Raw genomic sequence first — 21,306 nt, 5'->3', positions numbered from 1 at the left:
TGTCAAACGGACAGAGGAACCAACTGAAAGAGTTCCCAATGGCCAAAACTGGAACAATTTGAGTGAGAAAATAAATAAAACAGTATTGGATTATAACCCCAAATATAAAATAAATACCCATGAGTCCATTCTAATATAATTAAATTATTGAATAAATAAATAAATGGAGGAAATGAGACAAATCTCCCATGCAGAAGAATTCCAAAAAAGGAGTAAGTGGAGAAACTTGACAAGCGTTACTTCAGCCGGGTGATCAAGGTCAATATTAACAGTGATAAACTATGTTGACAATATGTACTTTGTCTGATGTGATGAAAATCACACTTTACCTCTGTGGTCTTCCTCCTCAAAACCTGTAACCCCAGTCTAGTCATGAGAGAAACATCAGACGAATTCCAGTAGAGGGGTATTGTACAAAATACCTGACCAGTACGTCTCACAACTCTCAAAGTCATCAAAAACCAGGAAAATCTGAGAAACTGTCAAAGCCAAGAGGAGCCTAAGGAGACATGATGACTAAATGTAACGTGGGGTCCTGGATGGGATCTTAGAACCAAAAACGGGACGATAGGTAAAATCTAAGGAAATCTGAATAGACCAGAGACTTTACTTCATAATGATGTATCACTATAAATGTCCCATACTGATCTAAGATATTAATAATAGGGGAAACAGGATGAGGAGGTATATGGGAATTCTCTACTATCGTCTTAATTTTTCTGTAAATCTAAAATTGTTCTAAAAAATTAACTGCATTTTCAAAAACAAAAACCCAAAAAACCCTAATGATGTAGATATTGTCCCATTTTTCCAGATGGAAGCTGGAGCTCAGAAGAGTCAAAGTCACTGTCATACAATTGCTCATCTGCTTAAATGGCAGAGTTGGGATTTGAGTCCAGGGCCCTTTCTGTTAAGTCCTAGTGACTTTTGCCTGTCTGTGCATGGAACCTCTTCTGCTCCTTGGTTTCCTGCATATCCATTTATGTGTGTGTTTCTTCCTTGTTCTCCCCAGGGGATGGCCTTTACTCTTGAAGAAAGGCTGCAGCTTGGAATCCATGGCCTAATCCCCCCCTGCTTCCTGAGCCAGGACGTCCAGCTTCTCCGGATCATGAGATACTACGAGCGGCAGCAGAGTGACCTGGACAAGTCAGTGCCTAAAGTCTGCTCTCTCTACCCAAGCCCTGGTCTGAGCTGGCTGTTTCCTGTGGTCTACCGAGGCTTTTTTGGGATTCTTTCCAGCTAGGAAAGTCTGAGAGCCCTGAGAGACCCCAACCCTTCCACAGGCTGATGGTGTCCGTGAGGGACAGGGCTTGTTATGACCGAGGCAGTTGACATGTCCTGGGAGACTGGGAAGGGGCACTGAATTCCAACCAGTGGAATCTGCTTGGGCCTCTGGGAAGTGGTGGGATTTGAGTCAGCCCAGGAAGCTCTGATAGAGCTCCAGCAGACAACAGTGGGGTTCACGGAAGGTGTCACTCAGCGGGAAGAAGTGGAGAAAGATGTAGGGACAGGTGTGTGTGTTAAGGAAGTGGTGCACGGCCCAGGTTCCTGAAATAAGAGGAATGTGGTGGAGAAGAGGGAAGTGGACAGGGACACCTTGGGAAGGACTTAGGATATAATATGTTGGAGGTTTATGGGGAGCAGTTAATAACCTTGCCACTCCTCTGGGTTGTCCCCAGTGGGGATATAGACTGAAGAACCAAGTGGGGGATCACAGGGTCAGCTTACTCAGTTTTACTAAAGAAGGTAGTGACCTCCCATATCACATGGCTGTGAATTGGCACAGCCAGGATTTGAACACAGGTAGCTAGCTCCAGAGGGTGTGCTTTTAACCTCTCTGCTATGCCACAGCTAAGAGGCATTGGAACTTAGGGGTACAAGACTAGACTCTAGTACTACACTGAGTTCAAATGCTCATTTTACCACTTAATAGCAAAAGTTACTTCGCTTCTCTGGGTCATTCCTCATCTGTACAATGAGTATGTCAATGGTACCTAACTCCTAAGGTTATGATGAGGGTTAAATGCATTAGTATTTGTGACATGCTTTAAACAGTGCCTGGCACATAGTAGGCACTATATAAGAGCTTGTTAAATAAATATATCTCCTTGCTATGGGATCCAACAGAAATGTACGGAGGAGATAAGGGTTCCCCCTACATATCTATAGAACTTAATGGCCAAGACTTTGGGTCCTTGAGGGTGTGGCTGTCCCCCTAGGGGCAGAGTTCAGCAGCGTGTCAAGGTCATCCTGCACCCATCTTCCTCTGTTCCCCCCATAGCATCCATGGTTTCTGAGTGGTAGTGGATAAGGAAGCCTCTGCCTACTCTCCATTACTTCTGAAGCGCTAAACTCTGTGGACATTACTCACGGTAACTCCCAGGCCATACTGCAACCCAGGCCAGATATTCTGTCCCTTTTGCTTATCCCATTCAGACTGGGTCGAGCCATGTCACCCTGAAGAGCAAACCAGAAAGGACACAATTAGTCCAACTGAAAACATGAGACATGCTCTAATTTTGAACAACCTCAACCTCACTCTTTTGTTCAATTTACAAAGAGTTAAAGTCCAAAGCGAAACTCTCTTTTCTGAGGATGTTGAACTCTAAAAGTTGTAAAGTCCCAAATCCTCCCCACTCCAGTTCTTTCTGGCTAGATGGGCCTTGCTCGTTTGCCAGGGAAGAATGCTAGGCTCAGGAGGCAGGGGATGTGCCTGTTTCTGGGAGCTCTAGAGCGCTTGCTCCTGACACTCTGCTGACTGCTCTGACCCACTCATTCCCAGGAGTCCTCATTTCAGCAGGTGCTGGGGGACATGCTGAGGAAGCTGCCCAACTTCTTTTGGGTTAAGGGCAGTGGTGTGCTGGTAAATGTTTAATAACTGGTTCTCCAGGGGAGGCAGGAGAAGCCCCAGTTTATAGCATTCCCCAATTTCCATGATGTAAATATTCCCTTCGTGGCCGATTAAGTTATCAGCTTGACATCACTGAGTGCAGAATTGGGACGAGATGGTTACTGGATAAGGGACTTTATAGTAGTGATGAGTTGAGATCCTGGCTCTTCTGAGCATAAAGCCTCCCTTTCTAGCACCTTCTAAAACATAATTTTTAGTTCTGGACCAGTGCCTTTGGTGGAGAAGAAGAGGCTGAGGCCCCAAGAGGTCAAAAGACCTCCCCAAGGTTACATAGGCCTGGGGATCATTCCCCTATCAGAGCATTTCTGTCACCCCGTTCTGTGCCAGGGCCTCAAGAGCCTCCACTCTCTCTCCCAAACTGTTGTCCAAAGAGGTTGTGGTATCTGCAGTCACTAACACCTCATTGAGAATTTCAGCCACTGGATTTTTTCTCCCAGAGGTTTTTGCATTTTTAGGAGTGTGAATAAAAGGCTCTTTTCCTGGTTTAGTGATTTCACACTTCATGGAACAGGTGAGAGATTTTTTGGAATTTGCCTCCTGAGATCACTTGGAATTCAGCCCTTTGTGAGCTCAGCTTGTGGCAGGAACCACCCTTGTGTGATGGGAAAGGCCAGTTCATACATCACTGGTGTGCCCAGTATTTTCCTTGACCTTACTCCACCCCCAGAATGTTATCATTCTGTTGTCATCTGTTAATGTCCATATGATAATAACATAACTACCCATCTTGCACCTTGGTTGAGAGCACAGATTCTGGAATCAAATTTCTTCGGTTCAAATCCCTACTCTACCATGAGACCTTGGGTGAGTTATTTCATTTCTCTACGCTTTGGTCTCCTTGTCTCTAAAATAGCAAGATTTATAGCATCTACCTCACAAGTCGTTGGGAGTTTTAACTAAGTTAATGTAAAATATTTAGAATTTTACCTAGACCGTGTGTAATAATAAACACCATAAGGCAGGTAATATTCTCTACATTTTGTGGATGATGAGACCCATGCTTAGGGAGGATGGGTGATGGGCTGGTGAATGAGCCATTGTAACTAGCGAATGGGAGCCCTTGGGCTTTACATCAGGGGTTTCCCCTGCTGCCACGTATGGTGCTCATGTGATCAGCTTGGTTCTTGTCTCCCTTTCCAAGGTACATCATTCTCATGACACTCCAAGACCGGAATGAGAAGCTCTTCTACCGAGTGCTGACATCAGATGTGGAGAAATTTATGCCCATCGTGTACACACCCACCGTGGGGCTGGCCTGTCAGCACTATGGCCTGACCTTCCGCAGGCCCCGGTGAGCTGTGCTGGGGGCGGGGGCTCAGGAGGGGCTGACTCACAGAGGGGAATCAGTTCTTTCCGCTTGCTTACTCGGACTCTGGAGGCTATTCCCTATTGGGCCAGCAGCCCAACAATGACACATTTGATTTTAAGCACTTGCTCAGGAGAATGACCCCGTAAGCAGAGAAATGAGCTGAGAGACTATCTAGCAAGGGGACAGTGGAGCTTCTACACCTCCAAATAATAAATACCCAACATGTTCAGAGTTGGCCTGAGAGGTATTTCAGATTGTTTTTCTCTCGTCTTCCTATCACATCCCCCTGCTTTCCTGGTCATCTCCAAAGGGCCGACAGCCCTCCTGCCAGTTTGGGCCTATGAATAATGGAGTGTTGGATACCAAAGACTGAATTCTTATGCTGTCTCAAAGAACCAGTATTTTTTTGTTTGGGCCTGACTCAGATTCCACTTAAATGTCATTTTATTAGGCAAAAAATTTGGCACTACCTTTTCTTTCAGAGACAAAGAATTTGGGGGCAGTTTTCCAAAGAGAGAGCTTGGTTTTTTTCCATGGTGAGTTCAGAATATATATTCTTAAAAAGTAGAAAAGGAAAAATGGAAAGACCCTACACTGCCTGCTGTAGTTTTGGACTGTGCACATTTGGTGGACATTCAGGGCACGGTGCCCTCGTAGCTCCAGGAATGTTGGATTGCCCAGGGGTCTAAGGTGGGGATTGCTAGGTATGGCTTCCAGAGCCTCTCCTGGCAGGGAATGATCCCGCCGGGTCTTGGGCCCGAGGCTGGGTGGGGCCAAGGCAGGCATGGGCATACTGAACTGTCTTCTTGGATTCGTCCCTCACACTCTTGGTGCAGACGTCCTGTGTATGTTTTGTACAAACCCTTCTTCAGATGATTACCCAATTAAGTTATTTGACGTGTGACGTTTGGAGCTGTTGCTCCAGGTTTCCGTTTGGCTGCCTTCCAGGTGTTAATTCCACACCTGCCTTGCTCCTGAGAGAAAGGAGAGTTTGGGCTCCACCCCAGAGCTTCATCCGAGGCCTGGCTTCGAATGATTTTATGGATTAGCATCTGAAGGGAGGATAGCCCCAAGGCCACGAGGGAGTGTCAGCCCCTTCTCAGTTTCTGAAATGATTAACATTCCTGCCAGGTTCCCCGGGAACAATGGAGTTCTCTGTGAAAGAGCCTGGCCCCGGACCAAAGCTAATTAGGTCCAGCTGATGCTAACATTGCACCTCCAATACACCTGGGGCTCTGCATTGCCTCACAACCTTGAGGGAGATGCCAGAGTATTTTGGGGCACCTGGAGTACCCCTGGGCAGATGAGACACAGCAGAAGGTTCTGGACTCTGTGGAACCTCCTTTTTCCCTCCCTGCCTCTCTCCTGGCACACCCTCTGCACATGCCTCCATGGGCCATGGATCCTGGCTTAGCATACCTTGAAGGAATGCCCCCTGAAAGTCACTAGATTGTGATTCAGAAGAGGTAAAACAAGCCGGAAGTGAGGTCAGGCAGGAGGCGTGAACGCAACTCAACCAGGGAGGGGGCGCGGGGAGGAAGCCAAAACAGTGTGGCTGGCTGTCAGTGTTAGTGAATACTCTCCGTTCCCCAGGCCACCTCCCTCTTGACCAGCCCTGTCTTTACCCTCCTTGTCCTCTTGGGCTCCAAGCGATGTGCACACACTTGTAGACTTAACATTTTCCAGACTCTGTGTGGGGTCCAGCCTGTTTGGGTGATGAGGGTTGAGTTGTGGGTAGTAGAAGGAGCACAGACTTCGAAGCCAAGGCAGACCTGGCCTCGAATCCCACTTCCTGATGACTTTTGACGATCAATTTAGCACCTCCTCAGTATTTTCATGTGTAAAATGGGAATAATGCCCATTCACATGAGAATTGTGAGAATTCTGTGAGATTCCGCATATAAAGGGCCCAGCCCTAGTAAGTGCTCTGACCAGCCTGACCCACCACCCCAGGACTTGTTGTCTGACTCAGTCACCGTACCCAAGAGTGTAAACTGTAAATCAACTGAGTTAGTCCTCTGAAATGCCTCCACACTCTGATGTTGATTCAGACCTTAAATGATCTGTGCTTAATTAGCAAATCCACTAGCAGATACATGTGAGCAATTAGAGGCTGTGATGAGTTAGAAAAGCGAGGGCAGAAAGTGGGACTTGGTTTCACTAGTGGGAGGCTCTGTGGAAGACCCCTGAAGACGTATTTGGGTTTGGACAAAGTCAGCAGCCCTTGCCCCTGAGCCAGGCTGTGGTCCCTCCCATCTGCAGACACATGGGTTTCTGCACACAGGCCAGTAACATGTACACAGAATATTAACAGCTACCATTTATGGAATACTTACGGGGCTCATGACGGGCCCGAGGCTAAGTGCTTCGCGTCCTTTATCTCTGAGCCCTACACCAACCCCACAAGGTGCTTGTTCCTTTACCCAGATGAAAACTAAGGCTGACTTGTCTGTGACATTGCAGCTGACCCAGAGCCAAGTCCCTGTATTTTTCCTGTGTTCACTGTCCAGTTTCTTGTGGCCCTGGTAAACATGACACCTCAGAGATAAATAAACACTCGCATCTTTGCCTTCACATGAACTCCCTTCTATGACCGGTCTGCACACATGAGGGACACACACACGGGAGGGCATTATTCCATGGTGGAGAGAGCACTGCGGCTGGAGTCTGGAAAGAGTAGGTCAGCTCCCTGACTAATAGCCATGGGGCCTTGGAGCCCTGCTACTCCCCATCCCCAAGGCCGGATCACAGAGACTGTCCACTTTGTGGGGTGGTTGTGAAGGTTGGATGAATTAAATGTGTATGAACGTGCTGTATCAATTGTGAAGTTCCTCACAAGCTTAAAGGGGTATTACTTTTTCATCTCTTCTTCTCTGTCACCTCAACCCCCATAAAAGGGTGTGGTTAAAGCTCAGACTCACCTCCTAGGGGTTTCCTGCTTCTCACTCACTATGTCTGGTGAGCCCTTGCCTCCTTTTTTATATTAGAACCTTCTGATCTTCAGCCACCTCCATCCACATACACCCATACACATACAGAGGGACCCCTGGAGCACACGCCTCTGCTTCCTAAATGCTCACTGAAGCCATTACTAGCCGAACACAGACCAGTGGGTGCCAACACTTGACCAAAGCCACTCTGGAAAACAAAGACAACCTTATGTCAGCAAATCAGAAGACCCCTGACACCCAGGGCTGTCTTTGAGCACATCAAAATCTGGCCTCCAACTCAACTGTCAGTCGTTCAGGAACACACACACGCTAACACACACACACACACACACACACTCCCAGCAGAAGTGGGAGACAGGCAGAAATCAAGGATTAGCATCATCAGACTAGCTGCCTCCTCCCCATCCTCAGGGCACCAAAATGCTGATTCCTTCGGCCGAGACTGTCCCTATCCAATCATGCCCAGGTTCCTCTGCCAAACTCTTCCAGCTGTGCCAGTGGGAAGGCTCACTGGAGCCAAGCAAGCACAAGGTCTGCAGCTGGGGCAGTTTAGCTTCTCATCTGGCCCTTTTGTCCTCCAGCTTGGTGTTATGGGCAAGCACTGGGTTAGGAGTCAGGCAGACCTAGGTTCTAGCCCCTGCCACCCCCTTTCTGGCTGTGACTCCTTAGGCAAGTCTTAGGTCTTCAGTTTCAAGTAAAAGTGGTAGGGTTGGATTGCATGGTTTCTGTGATCGCTTACAGCTCTAACCATCTAATGACGCAAACTCTATAACCAAGTTAGAAATGAGATCTTGAGGTGAGCCAGACTCACATTATGTAACGGAGCCTGTTTCCCCACCTGTAAAATTAACAGGGTCAAGTTCGAGCCGTGGTTCTCAGGGACAGCTGTGCATTGAAAGCATCTGGGGAGCTTTAAATCAGAATCCCTGAGGTGGGGCCCAGGCTTTAGTTTTCAAAAGTTCCCCAGGGATTTTCACGGGCAGCCAGAGCTGAGAACCACTGAGCTGGGTGATCTCTGAAGTTCCTTCCAGCTTGGATCTTCTGTGACTTTTAGGGAGTTGATAACCTGTAGCCTGTATTTTCCAGGCCACCCCAGCCTGGCACTGTATTAAAGATTAGGGTCATTAAAATGTAATAGAACCTTTGTCTCCAACTCAACCCTCAGCAAGTTAAACTGTTGAACCCCACTGCTGAGTTCCGTCATGAGTCATTCACAGGTTTAGTGGGGGTGGGCTGGGGGATGGCAAGGACCCTCATGTGCACTTTCCTCCTTCCTCCCCCAATTTCCTCCTGAGCCTCTATCACTGCACAGAAGTCACCCCTCTCCCCAGCTGCATCCTCATCCTATGTCAACAGTTAATTAGACAGGAAAAAGCATCAGACCAAAGGAGACTCATCATTTGGGTGAGCATGTGACCGATGCAACCTGGCTCAAAGGATGAGTTGGGCCAGTTGGGGTCCTTTTCAGGAATTTGAACTGACAAATGGGAAAAGTTATATGGAAAGACTTTTCCAGTTAGGAAGGGAAATGAAGGCAAAAAGGATGCTGTGGTTTAGACTTTAGAGCCAGGTCACAGCAGACCAAAGGCAGATGCCAACTGTGAAGGCACGGAAACAGAAGAAGTAAGGAAACAGGTCTGTGGAAAGAGAACAGGGCAGATGGGAGAGAAAGGGAAAAAGGGGCAAAGTGAGTGACTGGTCCTGAGCGCTGCCTCAGTTCATGATAGCATCCCACTCCAGTTCCTGTTCACAGTTGATAATCAACTCTCTTTCTCCAGAGGTGATGGACGTGAACCTCTGCCTTATGTAACTGGAAGAGCCATACTGAAAAAGAGCTATGAACTTAGATGGATCCGATTGTGCCCAGATCCCCTGGTTAATAGGGTGTGTGGGGCTAACAAATTAAACTGGGGCATCTCAAACTTTAGCAGGCATTAAGATCACCTGGAGGGTTAAAACAGATTCAGACAACTGACGTAGCCAGCGAGTTCCAGGTGATGCTGATGCTGCTGGTGCAGGGGCTACACTTTGAAAACCACTGGATTAAAGGCTGGTGAAAAGTTGCTCACGAAAAAATGAATGGAAGGAAGCGGAAGGAGTGGATACTTCCAGGCCCCACTGTGCATTAGTAGAATGAGCTGGGAGTCATGAGATGTGGGTGCTCATCCTAGTTTTTTGCCACTAACTAGCAGTGTGACCTTCAGTAAATCCCCCTCCCTTTTTGGGCCTCAATCTCCTCATCTATAAAACGAGAAGAATTTATTAGGTGATCTCTGGAGTTCCTTCCAACCCTATAGTCTCTAATTTTTTGAGCAGATTAGAGCGCTGTGGCCATAAATTTGCCTCTGAAGTTCCTGGCATTTAAGGGAGGAAAAAGCAGAAGTAGATGAAAACACATACTTTTCATTTCTGACAAGAAAAAGCTTGCAGGTCTATCTGCAGAAGTGTCATGTGTGCTGAGAGCTCTGACTCACATAGGGGCGCCTTCCCACACAGACCAGCTGGGCAATCCAGGGTCTGTCATGGATTTCGGCGCTATGGCTTGGAAAATGATGCTAAAGAAAGTGGCTTGAGGAGTCCTTTCAAAGCGTGAGGTTGTTGAGCTCTTTGACCGGAATGTCATGTGGAGTAAGTCAAATTGTATCTGGATCCTACGTCACTGAAACACTTTGGAACGGAGAGATGGAGGAAAGAAAGATCATTTCTTTTTGTGTCTGAATCTCATGGGTTTCGATCACTGAGGGAATTGGCTTATTCTTTCTAAGAGGAAGTTTTGAGATTTACGTACCAAAAGGCAAGTTTGTACTTAATTGCATGTGACCTGCCTGGGACTTTAGCATCCAGAAGGAGCAGCTTGCTGTGTGGGGAGGAGAGAGGACAGCCCTCAGTCATCATGAGATTGGGTGTAGGCAGCTGAGAGTGAGGGTGGGATGGTTGAGCAGCTCCACATGGATGCAAAGGGTTATATTTTCCTACTCAAGCTGGAGACAGATGAGCTTCATTAACTAGAACAGGATGTTCTGCGTTTGACTTCCTTTAGCCAAAAGCAGATTTCCCTGACAATTTAAACAAACTGATTTTTGTTTCCTTTTTATCTGGCTCTGTCATCTTCCTCCCTTGTCCCTGCCAATCCCAGCTATGGTGATCAGAAGAATAGGTGTGGGAGAATTTCCTTACTGAGAAGGAAATACGTCCATACAGGCAGGAGTTGAGTAGACCTTTCCCCAAATAACCCTTGCTCTCCCATTAACCTGTAAAAATGCACTAAAGCCTGTATTTTTTCATGCTAAGTTTAGTCCATAAAGAATGGCTTCTTAAGAGATGCTGCAAACAATGCGAATGTTTCAAAAGGTTCTAGACTAGAGGAAGAGTTAAAAATCATTGTTGTACAATTTCTTGAAAAAAAGTGAAGGCTGCCTTGTCAGAAAAGAACCCCACCACCAGCTAGCCAACCCCTAAAATCCATTATTATATTCACATCCTTGTGTTAGTGCATTGCACCTACAGGTACCCCCTCAAATTTTCCATGTGCCCTGGAGGGGTAGCATTGAAAACTTCGTGAACTGATTTCTTAGAGATTAATTTTAAACCAGCATTTCCCAAGCCCGTAGGGATTGGGACTTAGGAAGGATAGGTTTTGTTTGAATGGGAGAGGGATGGGAAGGAATAGATCAAGAAGATCTTGTCTAGGGTGCTGGGGATGGAAACAAGGCTCAGAAAGGGTGGCCCAGTGTGGTGTCAGCATTGTCCAGAAGGTTACTGGAGGGGAAGCAAGTGGAAAAGCTAAAAGCACAAAAAATAATGTGGGTGGTGATAGATGGACTTCTCCAAGTCCACACAGTTTATTATATGAGCTCCTCTCCTGGATCACAAGCTTTAGCAGCGAGAAAACTGTCTTCTTCCCTGTGTCTTCCGTAGTGCTGAACATAGTACGTTCAAGCACCTACCAGACAGAGCACTTAAACACTGTCTTCTGACACGCACCATCTTTATGGTTGGCCATCATAAGTACATGGAAGACCCAAATGGAATAAGATAGTTTACTCATGGTTCCTGTCCTTGAGGAGTTTACAACCCAACTGAGGAGAAGAGCAGCGCTAAGGTGATAAATGCCGATTAGTGAAGTGCGGTGTGGATTATCTAGTTTACTTTGAAAGTATTGAGGTAATTCATTATGGAAAGAAATCTCTCCACTGAATTGTTGGTTCTTGATCAACTTGAGAGAAGGATTTCGATTCACTTTGGGAAGATGGTCCAGCACAGTCCCTGACATACAAAGATTTATCGTATGAGTTCCAAGCAGGAGGAACTGCATAAGCAAGACATGTAGCTGGAATAAGCCAAGAATCACAGATTCTCAGGACTGGGAAGGCAGAAGACCCTGCTGGAGGCCCCTTCCTCCTTCTTAACAAAACCTTGGGGTTTTTTTCATTTATCTTTCTTCCTCCAAATGGCCATGTGCTTTGAGGAAGTCTTGGCCCTTCCCGGAACCAAGCAGTGGGTCTTAAATAATCTCCGCCAAACATAGTGAAGTCCCCTTGCCAGTGACAATTCTGGTGAAAGAGCCATGAGGGCAATCTGCCTGAGGACTTCTGGGAAGGCATTTCTTATCACAAGAGAGCTCCCTCTCTCCTGGACAATTTTATGTCTACTTGGGATGTATGGAACTGTGATGATTATTTTACCATCATGGGGAAAACAGCCCAGGGACCAAGCCAAGGATGGAATGTGGGGAACCTGTGTCCTTGGTGACATTGTTGAGCCACTAAATAAACAAATCCTGAGCCACCTTCCCCTGGACTACTTGTTATGTGAAATAAATTTCCTCTTTCCGGCCAGTTGAGTCAAAGTTTACTGTTACCTACAGCTGAAAGCAATTCCCCTTCCTGAAGGGATGCTTGAATCACCTCTGTCATGTGACAAGTAGCTCACATTTATTTATTCAGAGTTTCCAGTGTGCCAGGCAGTCTTCTAGGTGCTTCACTCATTTAGGCCCCACAACATCTCTTTGTGGTATGTAATGTTATTAGGCCTATTTTCATAAAGAGGAAACTGAGGCACTGAGAGTTAAAGTAAAAGGTTACATACCTAGTACATGGTAGAGCCACAATTCAAAGCCAGGCACCAGAGGGTACACCCTCACTGCTGCACATGTCCTCATGAGCCTCTTCTCTCTGGTGACTGAGTATCTCCAGGACGGAGGACTCACTACCGCGTCAGCCCACGGCATGTGTAGGGTGTGTGAGGAGATCGCTCCGCCGACAAGGTGGGGAAGCTCAGCCCGATGTGAGGCCAAGTGAGGAGTTTGGATTGCATTAGTCAGGGATCATGGTCCGCTTTTGAGAGTGGGGCTGTAACGAAAGCACTTTTCTAGGAAGATAATTCTCAAAGGACTGAAGAGGAGAGCCCGCAGGGAACTGTTGTATAACTGAAGCATGAGGAGATAGGAGTCTGACAGGGTCCTAGATGTGGAGAGGAAGGGTGAAAACCCAGGATGCTGAGAAAGCAGTATGTGGACCTTAGTGGGCTATGAAGATGAAAGTGAGAGGAAAGATTGTCAGCTTTGAGCTGTCTCGTGGTGTGATACCAGTCGTGGAAAGTTGAGCTTGGACTCCAGAAATGGAACAGTAAGCTGGATTATAGCAACAACTACTACCACTTCCTTTTGTTGAGTGACTGGTACCATGGGAACTCATGTTACTTTTATTGTCTTTGAGTCTCACAATAGCCCTAAGAAATCAGAATATGTTATTATCCCCATATCCCAGAGGAGAAGTTCAGAGGTGATGGGAGACTTGCCTAGAGCCATGTGGCTAGTAAGTGGCAGGATTCAACCCTGCATCTATTCTATTCTAAGGCCTCTCCTTCCTTCCACGTTGGAACCCCCTCTAGTCCTGCATTGCTGAAACTCAGCGGTTTTGAATCATGTGTTTACAAATATGTCCACCCCAAAACAACAAAGCAAACATGTTCCTTAGACTGAATGAAATTAGCGACAGATACCTGCAGGAGTCCCACATGGAAATGGAAAGCTCCAAACTCTAGGTCCAGTTCTATCTTTCACTATCTGTACAGCCTTGGGGAATACCATAACTTCTGGAATTTCCTCACATGGAAGGGGCTGCCCTGTCTGTTTTACACAGCAATTGGACTCCTGCAGGTCCCACATCAGTCCCGGGACTGCTGGAGTCCCCTGCGGTGGACAGGGTGAAGTGGGGCTGTGAATGGCAGATCCACGTCAAGGTGCCCAGTTAGAGAGCCTCAGGAAGAGAGCCAGGGCTTGCTCCTGGACAGATCCTTCACACCTGCACCGACAGAGCCTTTTAGGCACATAGCAAGGACATGCCAAGCATTTCATGGCTCCTCCTTCATGATAATACCCTTGAGTTGGTGTTGGGATATTTAATGTTCTCTACATTTTAAACCTTCCCTCTGGGCTGCCCTGCATGGCCTATGGAGCACTCTAGCACACACGGATGTTTCCTGAGTGCCCCCTACAGCCCCCTCCCAAGAACTCCCAGACAACTTCCTGTTGGGTTCCAAGACAGGCTGAGGCATTTGCTTCCTAAGAGGACTTTGAAAACGGAGTCACATCTCTCCAGGAAGCTCTCAGTGGGGCCCTGTCTGTGAAGAGATGGAATTGATTAGCTCTTAAGAGACCCTTGAGCTCCACATTTCTGTAGATTTGCCTCCCTTTGCAGTACATAGTGACAGGATCATGGAGATATAATCAACCAGCTCAAAACTAGGGCCAAGAGGGGATCTGACACCCTTCCCACCTGGGGTACAAGTCAGAGGAAATGGTAGGACTAGAACTCAGGTCTCCTGCCTCTTCACTCCCTTCCACTGTGCATTTGAATAAACTTCATTCATAATTGTTACTTATATTTATATAGTATTTTGAAGTTTTAGAGTGAATTCAGATAGAATCCTGCCAACTGCTGTGTAAAACAGACAGGGCAGCCCCTTCCATGTGAGGAAATTCCAGAAGTTATAGTACTCCCCAAGGCTGTACAGATAGTGAAAGATAGAACTGGACCTAGAGTTTGGAGCTTTCCATTTGCCATCCAGGACTCTTTCCACTGCTGGACTGTAAGTTTCCTACAGGCAGGAGCCATATTTGTTTTGCTCATCATTGGATACCTAGCACCCAAGACAGGGCCTGGCACATGGTCCTTGTTAAGTGGAAGGAAGGATGGATGGAAGGATCAATGGATAGATAGATGAAACCTGGAGTCTTATTTTCCTGATGACTTCTAATGGAATCCTAGAGGAGAGAGCTACTGTTATCAACAGCTCCTCACTTAAAGACAAAGAGCTTTAACTCTATAACTTCATTTAAAATGCATTATGTCTTAAACTTTTTTTAACATTAATGTAAAAAGTGGTTTGATTCCTTTAGGAATCTTCAGCAAGAAAACTTGCATAGGGCCTGGGACATAGTAAGTGCTCAATAAATGTTGCTGGTGGGGCCAGTAGCATAGTGGTTAAGTTCGCATGCTCCACTTCTGCAGCCCATGGTTTGCAGGTTCAAATCCTGGGCGTGGACGTACACACTGCTCATCAGGCCATGCTGTGGCAGCATCCCACATACAAAAAATAGAGGAAGATTGGCACAGATGTTAGCTCAGCAACAGTCTTCCTCAAGCAAAAAGAAGAGGATTGACAACAGATAGCTCAGGGCCAATCTTCCTCACCAAAAAAAAGTGTTGCTGGAATTAAATTTAAAAGCTATGTTGGGAAATTAATTAAATTTAAAAGCTCGGCTGGGAGATAAAAGTAATTGCAAAGAGTATCTGTGTTACTGGAATAATTAAAGAATTGCCTTTATCCATTATTTGCAAAATAACTTTATCCCTGAATCAGGCCTATCAATTGGGAAGAAATCAATGGCTAGAGTGGAATGAGATCATGATGTGCATTTCCAGAATCTTTGGTACTGGAGGGTTACTAATGATGTCCAGTCCTCATCACAAATGAGGTGCAATAGGTTGCCCTTGCCTGCCAGTGTGGGATGGACCCTGCGTGAGCCAACTGGTGCTTCTCGTGTGCAGCCAAGTGGAGGGACATAGAGGTGAAGTTGTCATGGTGACTTTTTTATTGATTGAAAGAATAGATGTAGCTAGAGTGAAGCTCCTTGGATGGTATGGTGGTGGGAGTGGCAGTAACCAGCAGTGAGGAGCAGAGAAACTTCTCTCTTTCTGGACAAAGATGGTACAGGCAATTTGAACTCAAGTAATGGTAGAATAAAATCAGGTGAGGTGCTGGCTAGAATAATTATGATCATAGGTAATTAAGTAATTTTGATTCTCAAACTGGGAGGGCAGTGTTTGAGAGTAAACCTCTACCTAGACCAGTGGTTTTAAACTTTCATGAGTCCACTTATTAAAAGTTACAGGGGCCAGCCCCGTGGCCAAGTGGTTAAGTTCTCGCGCTCCGCCTCAGCAGCCCAGGGTTTCTCCAGTTCGTATCCTGGGCGTGGACATGGCACCGCTCATCAGGCCATGCTGAGGTGGCGTCCCGCATGCCACAACTAGAAGGACCCACAACTAAAATATACAACTAGGTACTGGAGGGATTTGGGGAGAAAAAGCAATTAAAAAAAAACAAAATGGTTGGCAACAGTTCTTAGCTCAGGTGCCAATCTTTAAAAAAAAATAAAAATAAAAAAATAAAATAAATAAAAGTTACAGACTCCAGCTCCCTTTCCCGAGATTCTGGTTCATTGTGTCAGAAGTGGGGCCCAAGATTCTCCATTCTAAAACTGCCCACACCTTATCCTCTGCAGGAAGCTTATGGACCACACCAGTAGCACATAGACCATAGTTTCATAAACTCTACCCTGGGTGAGCAGAGAATTTCTGTCAGAAAGCAAACCCAAGCTGGAGCTGACTCAACTATTCTCACCTGATGGGAAAATAAAGGCTGTTTTTCACTTAGTCTCAGTTTGAAAACAAAACAAAAAACAGAGTTTAATTAGTCAGGGATTGCTAACAGTTGAGTTTTGAAATAAGCTACTTTATACATTGGACTTTCTTTTAATGTTACATCCTACCAAATATTAATTCTTGCCAAGTATTAATCTTACCAGATGCTTCACTAATTGACAGAAACCAGCAGATGTTCGCTCTACCTGCTGCCCTGTCCTCACCTTACCCAAATAAACTGCTTGCCCTTGAAAATCCAGCCCAGATGTCTCCATCTCTCGCCACCTCCTTAGTCTCTGTCCTCCCTCCCTCAATTGTAGAATATTTTGCTCCCTCTTCTGTGTCTGTCCACAGTGGCCTCTGCTAATACTCTACTAATGAACTTACTGCATTATAATCCCGTAGTTATTTACAGATCTGCTCTCTCTCTGCTCTGACAGGGAGCTTATCAGACTGTGTGTCTTACTCATCTTTGTATGTTTGTCCTTTCCCTTTCTTTACCTCCTAGTATGGCAGATGCCATATACTAGAATGAATTAATGAAAGGATATAAGCTCCGTAAGGGCAGGGATTTTTGTCTGTTTTGTTCACTAAAATAAATATCCCAAGTGCCTATAACAGTGCCTATTACATAAAGGGGTCTAATAAATAATTGTTGAGATAATTCATAAATGGGTGGTTTTATTTACACAAGGCAATAGAAAAGAAAGGCAAGACCTACTTTGTTTCTCAGCCTAATGGTAAAAATGTTTCATAGTGGCACCAGTATTGTCACAGTCTCCTGAACTGATTAAGACTGAGCTCCCGTTTGATATTTCTGTCATCTGATAGTTTGAAGTTTAGCTATATAGACCTAAGGTATTCTAATAGAGAAAAAGCAGGACTATTGCAAGCAGATAGCTCATACCAGCATAATTCAGATCACTTTGACTTTTTTTTAGTCTTACTCATTACATTCCTCTACTAATGGTATGCCTGGGATGCAAAGAATTCTCTGGGATAGTTTACATGGAATAGTAATAGTAAAATAGCTTCCATTTATTGAGCACTTACTAAATGTGCCAGGCATTGTACTAACCTCTTTCCGTATATTATCTCTTTTAATTGTCATATACAACTTTATTAGAAACATTTTATTACCCCTCTTTTACAGGTGAGGAAACTGAGGCTCAAATATAGTCATTTGCCAAGGTCACTCAGTTACTAACCAGAAGACCTGAGATTTGAGTCAGTCTGTCTGAGCCTCCACTCTTGGACTTCACCGTAACACTGTGTTTTGAATTGAATGGGTCCAGTTGGGACTTATTCCTGACCAGACAAGCACACATCTTTTCCGTCATTTCAGACCAAATACTTTCTTGGCTTTGAACATTCCTAATCTTGAGATGTCTGATATTTCTTCCTTTAAAAAGATTTATAGTTTGGAGACTAAACTCAGTCAAAATGACTAAGTCGAACCCCCCTCCACTCCCCTACCCCCTGCTTAATTACACCTGATGAGTGACCCTTTCAGCCATTTGGTTCCAGGCCTTTAGCTGTCTCTTACATTTGCTTCCAGTGATCAGGGGCCCTGAGATTTACACATATGTTTTCCCAGTGAACTTTTGTCCTCTTTGAAAACTGCATTCTGTTCTCCTTTATTAAATTCCGGCTTTCATGACTAATATGCAACGATAACTCCAGAAATGTTTACATGATAAATTAAAGTGGGCAGAGTCTTCCGCTTACAAATTACTTCAAGATAGGACTCAGATGCCTGCCCGTAGAATTGTCTCATAAATGCTAGCATAAAATGGATGTGAATTTTTACAGTTTCAGCTTGTCCTTGGCTTGTCCTATTGTTTCAGTGAATCTTGATAGGGTTCTGAGCTGCTAGCCTGTTTCTCACACTGAGGGTGCAGAGATGTATGACTCAGTGGAAAAAAATACGGGTGACTACTTTGCAAACCCACTTTGGAAAAAGAAACAGGATGTTTTTCTCTCCCTATCTTGCACATACCTGTAAACAAGCAACTCACTGGCAGGGCCTCTGAATCAGGGGTATAGAGATTTCAGACTCTCAGGTTTGATAGTTATTTGCTTTGGATATATCAGAAGTTTGTGTTAGAACAGAGCCACGTTCCAAAAACACTTATTGCCCAGAGACCCAGATTAACCAGAGCCTTTCTAGAAGGCAGGAAGGTGTTTGTTTGTTTTATAAAGTGGAGGCATGTGTGGGTCTGTGCCATGTTCACAGCCATAAAAGAAAGTGAAGAGTGTTAAATGTGACTTCTCAGGGAAAAGGGGGCCTGAAGCCTCTCTGATTATTATTTTTGGAGGAGTAAATATTTCAGTAGAAAAAGAAACTCTTTTGTACCAACTCTTTCTGAGTTTTCTTGGCACATTTTAATATTTTCAAGTAACAGCTGAAACCACATTAACCTTCCCTGTTCTAATGGGAAGCATCTGCGTGTTGCAAAATTAGAATTTTCAGATTCTGAAGTGATTTGCTATTTGGACGGGGTGTCAGTTTCAGCTGACATTTACATCCATGGGGCCTTTTTTCCCTCCTGATTATAAATTGTTCAGTCAGCTCATGGTGTCTGGAGATACAGGGCACGCTTGATCAGCTTTTCCATGTACACATGCTTTTTTAATGAAAACTGCACTTTATTCTTCAGCTATTTGTACACCTTATCAGGATCCTTCTTATTCAAGCAGAACAGATGGAGAAATTCCCCAACCCTTAGAATTCAACTCTAACAGTTTTCTCCTGCCAAAAAGCATCTCATAATCAAAGACACTGGAACAATATATGATACTTGCAAATTCCAGGAAGCAAAAAAATAGTAAAAATAATTAAAAACCTATTCCAGTTTTTGTCTATTTAACCTGTCTTCTAAATGGCTTGGTATTTTATGAATATCTCTTGAAACTTCAACAAGAGTGCCAGGAAGGCACAGTGGCTTTCACCTGCTGGCCCCTGCTGCTTAGGCTCCTTTCTGTCTCAGTGATGTTCTCTCCTCGAGCCTCAGTGCTCTCAGGTGTAAATGGGAATGTTAGTTGCCTCCCAGACTCGTGGCAAAGAGTAAATCATGTAGAATTTGTAGAATGTTCCCAATGGGAGCTGTCTTAGTCTGTTCAGGCTGCTATAACAAAATGCCACAGACTGGGTAGCTTATACACAACAGAAATTTATTTCTCACAGTTCTGGAGGCTGGAAGTCTGAGATCAGGGCACTGGCATGGTCGGGTGAGGGCTGTCTTCTGGGTGGCAGACGTCTCCTTGTGTACTCACAGGGCAGAAGGGGCACAAGAGCTCTCTCAGGTCTCTTTTATAAGAGCACGATTCCCATTCATGACCTAATCACTTCCAAAGGTCCCACCTCCTAATACCACCACTTTGGGCATTAAGATTTCAACATATGAATTTTAGGGGGACACATTCAGACCGTAGCAGGAGCTAAGTAAATGTTCACTTCTTTTCTTTCTTTCTTTTCTACTTTTTACATGTGGCAACTGAGGTCACAATGACATGACTTACCTGAGGCCAAAGATCAGGTGCCCAAGGAGCCAAGACCAGCCTGAGGTTGGTGGGTCTACCACCTTCAAGGCTCTATCCATCCTTTGTCTGGGTTCAGCACCATCTCTGCAGAGTTTGGCAGAGAGGACATTGTAGACCATTCCAGAAAGTTGTAGAGAGCAAAAGACTGGGTGATACGAGCCACTTCGCAGATGCTAGGTGTTGTTCCTGGGATTAAAATTAATGACTACGCAGAGAAAGGATTCAAAACGATGCCACCAGAAGAGTAGCTTGACTTTTCATAGTGAGCACCCAATAAATGTTTGCAGTATTGAATTTAATAGACTGGAACTGTAGATCAGTGAGTTTTTGAGAATGAAAAGGAAAACAAACAGTAATTATGTCAAGATACAGGTGAACCAGAATATATAGTCATCCTATCTGTGAACCATGGCGTGAAGTTCTGTCTCTTGGAGGGGAACTGACATTCATTCCTTTGGCAAACACTCCTTAGGCTCCAACTTAAGATTTATCAAGAGGCTACTTTGTGCCTGACATTATATTATTTTATTTAATGCTCATGCTAACTTAGTGGGATGGATTTAATTATTAAATTAATTATTAATTAGAACTTCATTTTAGTAAGGAGCAACTGAGACTCAGTGAGGTTAAGTAACTTGCCAAGTTTGCACAGCAAATACAGGTTAGGTCTGGATTTGAACCCAGGTCTGTCTAGCTCCAAATTCATGCTCTTGCAACTATTCCAGAGACACCTGCAGGTCTTGCTAGATTATCTCACAGAATTGTAGACTTTTAGAGGTGATCTGATCTACTTTCTACATTTTTCATAAAGGGAAACAGGCTCAAAGAGGTCTGGTAACTTTCCCAAATCACGTAGCTGGTATAGAAGTAGAAAAACTTCTATTGCCTTTGTCCTCACCACTCCATTCCCACCTAGATGGAGGGAGAGAAAGGAATAGGCCGTCTATTCAGAAATCCCTTTCCAACGTGGGTATGATGTTTATAGGGCTGTATCAGGGGACCCATGGAAATCAATGGAAGTGGAGGATATGGTCCCTGCCTTTCTGATGCTTCAAGTCTACTTGGGGAGCATCATCCCACAGCAACAACAGTGAGAGAGAGTGAGAGGGGGGACCAACAGGCCCTAGAATGGGGGTTCCAGACCTGGCTTTGTACTCTCTCACTCTGTGATTTAGCCACCCTAGGCCTGCTTGTCCTGTGGTTCTTCTGTCCTCCTATAATGTCTCTGTTATACCCAATTGTACTGTATTTTTTTTCTGGTCTGTCTAGATCAGAAAACCCCACTGGATCAGAGATCAAGTCTTTTTCATCCTGGTTTCCCATGTGCCCAGCACAATGCCTGGCACAAAGCAGAATGCATGAAGTCTGCGCAGGGGCCAACGCAGCTGTTAACCTCGAGCACGAGAAATCCAGGAAGCCCTGGCCACTCCGAAGTCCCACTGAAGGAGCCACGTGGACAGATGTCACTGTCCACACCGTTACACCTCATGCCACACACAGGAGCACTCCACAGCACTTGTCATCTGGGAGGCTCAGAAGGAAAGGGGGCCTCCACGGGGCAGGGAGGGGACGCACTCCCTTTGTAATATGCCATCTCAGAGGGAGATAGAATGGAAACAGGATGGGCTGTCCACGGTACCGGAAATTAGCTCTGGTTGTTCGTGG

At 45.3% G+C, this 21,306-nt stretch overlaps 1 protein-coding gene across 3 annotated transcripts in view; it reads left to right on the top strand.

Moving 5' to 3' along the window:
* The window catches only part of ME3 (malic enzyme 3), a 178,866-nt gene that overhangs the window by 83,663 nt on the left and 73,897 nt on the right, over positions 1–21,306 (top strand). For all 3 annotated transcript variants that reach the window (XM_046684600.1, XM_046684599.1, XM_046684601.1), the window contains exons 3-4: positions 1,013–1,146; positions 4,053–4,202. In XM_046684600.1, coding sequence (XP_046540556.1) covers positions 1,013–1,146; positions 4,053–4,202 — 284 coding nt within the window. The remainder of the gene's footprint in view (positions 1–1,012; positions 1,147–4,052; positions 4,203–21,306) is intronic.

This window comes from Equus quagga, chromosome 14 (assembly GCF_021613505.1).
Source record: "Equus quagga isolate Etosha38 chromosome 14, UCLA_HA_Equagga_1.0, whole genome shotgun sequence".
In the NCBI taxonomy this organism is placed as follows: domain Eukaryota; kingdom Metazoa; phylum Chordata; class Mammalia; order Perissodactyla; family Equidae; genus Equus; species Equus quagga.
The sequence above is the reverse complement of the archived record's forward strand: the minus strand, read 5'-3'. Positions and strand labels throughout refer to the sequence as shown.